This window comes from Humulus lupulus, chromosome 3, assembly GCF_963169125.1.
Source record: "Humulus lupulus chromosome 3, drHumLupu1.1, whole genome shotgun sequence".
Classification (NCBI taxonomy): domain Eukaryota; kingdom Viridiplantae; phylum Streptophyta; class Magnoliopsida; order Rosales; family Cannabaceae; genus Humulus; species Humulus lupulus.
In genome coordinates, this window is record NC_084795.1 from 45,723,143 (window position 1) to 45,728,282 (window position 5,140).

Below are 5,140 nucleotides of genomic sequence, written 5' to 3' on the forward strand. Positions count from 1 at the left end.
CAAAGCCTTAAAGAGCAGAGCGGTACAACTCAATGGAGAGCGCGTGGGCTTCAGACGCTGTCCGAATAGAATAAAGCTTGTCTTCTTTTTTAAAAGCCCAACTGTTTCGGTATCTCTCCCGAAACATATCTTAATATTTATCCGTTCACATTCAATATCTTCCACAATAAATAAATATCAAGAAAGAAATAAAATAAATATCCAAGTAACGCCTTAAAAAAATAGAAGGGTATTTCGGTAAAAGTGTTGTTAGTGACAGACAGGGAACAAGTAAGAGTGCCGCGTGTCAAGGGTCCCGTTCGTTCTCAGCCACAAACTCCAAGGCCCTTCTCGAATTGTCCATTACACTTTTATTTTTATGGTAAAAAAAGAAATACAATTATCTGACGTGGCACGGTCTGCTTTTTCACTCTTCTTCTTCATTTCCTTCTTTCTTATACTTCTTCAAAATCAAAAACTTTGCATCTTCCTTCTCTCTCCTCTCCTCTCCTCTCCTCCTCTCTCTAAAATTCTCGTTTTTTTTATTCTTCCCAAACTCTTTCCCTTTTCATACTGCTCTTCTTCTCTTATTAGATTTTTCCAGGTGTACCTTTGGATAATTTTCTTTTCCCTTTTCTTCACCTGGAATCTGATTTTTTTCTGGAAAAAATATCCGAGGGAACAGTTGTTCGGACAAGTCAGGTTCAAATTTTGTGATAACTTTTTTGGAGGTGAATTTCTGGTTGATCTACAATTTATGAACGAGAATATGAAAAAACTTATTAGTTTGATGTGCTTTCAATTTGATGTTTTTTAATGCTACTGTTTATGGAGTCTATGTTTTTGTGTTTTCTAATTTTGGAGGACGAAGTATACTTCATGATTGGAACTTTAATGGGTAGATTTCAATGAAACTGCAGGTTTTGGAGGATTGATTGAAGATTCGGTGTCGGTGTAGGTCCTGTTTTTTCAGCCATGGCTGTGGAGGTAAGATATTGATTTGTCTTGTTGCTAATTCAACATATGCATTTGGAGAAGTTTGAAAAGTATGTGTTTGCTTTTTTCTTTTCCTTTGATTGGTTAATGGTAGCGTGATCTAGTATAGTACTGGCATAGGAGACATACCCTGCTCACTCTGTTTCCCTGCAAAAAAAGTTGTTGCCTTTTGATTATGATATTTAGAAGAGATTTTTTTTCATCTATGTGGTGTGCATATCTGTTTTGAGATACTAAGAAATTGTGTGGTTACGTGAATGGGGACTTTTTCAATTATTGTGCAATGCAATTATTGAAAGTCTTCTTTTTCAAAGGATGTAAAAATAGTAGTATTATAATTACTGCCGTAATTTTGGTGACTTAAGGACAAATAGTATTATGGTTTCACCTTTTTGTCATGTTTGGCCATTTGTATAGCATTTTGGCCATGTGTACCAGGCACCAGTTGTGATGCTTCTTCTTATATTCTGATTTTCAAAGAACTGGACTGTCTATGAGTTATGCATCTTAAGTTGATTGGGTCAATTGAGTAAAGGGATTGCTAAATGAGTAAGATCTTATGGAATCTTTTTGGGGGTTTGTGAGTATTGGTTAGGGATAATGGATCTCTGTACTAGGGAACATCTGAAATTTTATCAATGATTGTTCTATATCCAGTTCTGATTCAAGGAGTCTACTATATGCGATCAATTATCTGTTGCAGTTTGGTTTGTAATTGATATTAGTCATAATATTTTTGTTATTTTTATAATGACAGAATAACGTCCTTGTGTGTAAGAGTACTTTGTTAATTATCTGATGTGGGAACAGATAATCTAACTTGGTATCATTTTTTTCTTTTATTCTTGGCACAGGAACAGAGTGAAGGCATGTTGTCAAACAACTCTGGCTTCGCTGGTAACTGCATTATTAACGGTGATGCAAATTATAAGTCAGAGAGCCCACTGAAGGATCTGTATGAAAGTGCACCGAAGGTTTCCCTCAGCTCCTTAATCTACTCTAAGAAGGCTTCTCTGTTTTTTGGCCAAATTTTTATAGTTGGACATTTTGTTCTGACATGTTTTCTGTTTCATCCAAATTTATAGGTCAGAAAACCTTACACAATCACCAAACAAAGAGAAAAATGGACAGAGGAGGAGCATCAAAAGTTTCTTGAAGCCTTGAAGCTTTATGGTCGAGGTTGGCGTCAAATTGAAGGTAAGCTTGTTAAATTGTTGCCCATGGAACATATCTATTTTGCTGTCCAGTCGTGTAAAATTCCTTTATATCTTCGTGCAGAACATGTAGGTACTAAAACTGCTGTTCAGATTCGAAGTCATGCTCAGAAGTATTTCTCTAAGGTCAATTAGCTAGATTCAGATTTCTTATTTTATTGTTCAATAAAACTTTTTGAACAAGTCATAATATCCACACCCCATACAATACAATAATAATTTAATCATTTCTTGTGTGCTCATATGTTTTTTCTTTTTGGTTTCAGGTTGTTCGGGGTTCAACTGCAAGTGTTGAAGGCTGCATGAAACCAATTGAGATTCCTCCACCAAGGCCAAAGAGGAAGCCCATGCATCCTTACCCTCGTAAATCTGTTGATTCCTTTAATGGAACATCAGTTCTAAATCAACTAGAAAGGTCTCCATCCCCAAATTTTGCTGCAACTGATAAAGGAACAAAATCTCCTACATCAGTTTTGTCTAGTCATGGTTCAGATGCAGTCGGCTATGATGCATCTGACCATCATCATAACAGGTCTCCTTCGTCAACCTCATGTACAACTGATATGCAGTCAATCAGTCTATCTCCTTCAGATAAGGAAAATTGTTACTTGATGTCCAGCTCATCTGCTGATGAGAAGATATCATTGCAAGGAAATCAGTTATCTGCTCAATCGAATGTGGAGAACTTCTCCGTGGTATGATGATTTGTCTAGTTAGTCTCCCAGATTTTTCTTTTTTGAAATAAGTTGATCTGTATTTTCACTTGTATACTAACCAGATGTGCTTTACAGAAAATTGAACCAGGTTGTAAGGACACTGCATGCAATAACAAAGAAGCCAAATCATCAACTTCAACAAGTTTCAAGCTGTTTGGAAGGACGGTGTTGTTACCAGATTTTGAGAAGGAATCTCCTTCTGGTACTGAGGATTCTGAAACATTAAAAACTGATGAAGGGCAGGAATTAGACATAAATTTGTCTCTCGGTGGATTTGTTAGTCCATTGGAAAGCTTTCCTCCAATCAACCAAACAGAACAACAGAAAGAAAGCTCTAATATTGTGGATGCTGGTGCTCAAATGCTCTGGTGGTCTATGCCCCAAGTGCCCATTCATTACCAAGCAGCATACAATCCAAGCAGAGATCAAACACCTCCAAAAATGGAAGAGAAGGAAATTAAGAAGGAAAGATCTTGTTCTGATTCAAACGAGGGATCATCTAGCGGGGTGGAAACCGGGGGAGACAGAAACATAGAGGCTGTTAATTCCTTTTCTCAAGAACCACATAGTAAAGGAAGTGTTGAACAGTGCAATTCTAGGAAGGGGTTTGTACCATACAAGAGATGCTTAGCAGACAGAGATAATGCCTCAACAGCTACCAGCGACAGGGAAAGACGGAAAATTCGAGTTCGCTGACAATTTTCCGCACCTCGGTTCTCCTTCACCCACATGTAGTTATAGCATTCTTGACCAGAATCTGGAGAATGGTTTAGAGAACTGGAAAGGGTGAAAGGATCAAAATCCTTTTACCTTTGCCATTTTGATTTGTTACAATTTCCACTAGGCTCCCACCATTTCTTTCCTTCTGAAGTTATCTGAGAGCTTTCCAAGTTGATTGGGACATTTTGCATTCTCTTCTCTCATCCGCCCTGATGTTAAAGAATTACTTAGAACAGTAGTAGAGGAGCAATGGCAAGCATTCATGTTGGATTTTTAATCAGTTTGGACCTAACAAGTGTCTATGCACCAAGTGCACCCCAGTTTGTTTAGAGCATTACTGCATTTGGTTTGCTTTCTAGCAAATAATTGTAACTTTATTTTTAGAAAATAAATTTTATTTATATTCTTTCAAAGCGAACGTGCCTGTCTCCTTTCGGGATTTGTTTGGATTTTTTTTTCATAAATACTCATTTTTTAGGATTTTTTTATATTTTTACTCCATTTTTTTTTTATATTTTTACTAACTTAAATTTTAAAAAATACGACTTTAATATTTTAAAATTACAAAAATATAATTTATATTAAATATCAATCTACAAAATATAACATTTTATTGCAATACAATATCAAAAAAGCAACTTAAATACAACACGATAACAATCTCACAACAATATAATATTGAAAAGACATCAATTCATTACATTAACTCAAAATAAATTGAAAAACATCAAAATATTTTTTTTATGCATTTTTAAATATATCAAAAATAAACTAAAAATATATCTCAAAACAACTAAACATATATTCAAAATAAACTAAAAAACAACACAAAAACAACAATTGGAAAACAACTAAACATTAACCCACTACAAACTAACACATTAAAAAATATCTAAAAAACAACAATTGGACAACAACTAGAAGTCAACTCATAACATACTAACATGTTTTAAAAAAATCAAAATATATTTGAAAACAACTAAACAATAATTAGACATCAACATAACAACAGAACAACTATATATAAACTTAAAAAACAATAAGAAAACATTCATACATAAATCTAAACAATACAAAAACAACTAAATTGACCTAGAAAAAATAATAAAAAATTTACTCAATTTGAAATCAACTATACATCAAATTATAGGAAAGCTAAATATATATAATAAAAAAATCAACAACAACAATAAAAAATAAAAATAATATATATTCATAAAAAATACACTAAAAGTACAAAATCAATTAAAAAAAATCACACACAATTTAATTAAATTTAATAAAAAAATAATACATGTCAAAAGAAAGCACCAACACATGCACTATGTAACATCATATGCATGTGGCAACGAAACATAGTCTAACCACATATGCACATATATACTGAGCTTACAAGGAACATAATTTACAGTGCATACATATTAAATATTTAAAATAAGTACTCATCAGAGACATTTTTGGTAACTATATGTCATACCATTCTTTTTGTTGGGCCCAAAATGTTCGGCTCGAAAA

At 33.8% G+C, this 5,140-nt stretch overlaps 1 protein-coding gene across 2 annotated transcripts; it reads left to right on the plus strand.

Annotated features, from left to right (window-relative positions):
• The first annotated feature begins 457 nt into the window (after positions 1-457).
• Positions 458-4,038, plus strand: LOC133822624 (protein REVEILLE 7-like). 2 transcript variants are annotated; one of them, XM_062255019.1, is made up of 7 exons: positions 458-710; positions 900-966; positions 1,830-1,949; positions 2,061-2,172; positions 2,254-2,315; positions 2,456-2,884; positions 2,981-4,038. In XM_062255019.1, exons 2-7 carry the CDS (start codon positions 955-957, stop codon positions 3,599-3,601), a joined length of 1,356 nt encoding a protein of 451 aa, XP_062111003.1. In that variant the 5' UTR covers positions 458-710; positions 900-954; the 3' UTR covers positions 3,602-4,038. The 2 variants fall into 2 exon arrangements, with proteins under 2 accessions (XP_062111003.1, XP_062111004.1); XM_062255020.1 differs by lacking the exons at positions 458-710; positions 900-966 and adding an exon at positions 988-1,524.
• Positions 4,039-5,140: the final 1,102 nt, after the last annotated feature.

Excerpts from the sequence above, each read along its gene's own strand:
- LOC133822624 (XM_062255019.1), top strand. Across the intron at positions 1,950-2,060 it reads TGTATGAAAGTGCACCGAAG|GTCAGAAAACCTTACACAAT; the intron begins GTTTCCCTCAGC and ends CCAAATTTATAG. Across the intron at positions 2,173-2,253 it reads AGGTTGGCGTCAAATTGAAG|AACATGTAGGTACTAAAACT; the intron begins GTAAGCTTGTTA and ends ATCTTCGTGCAG.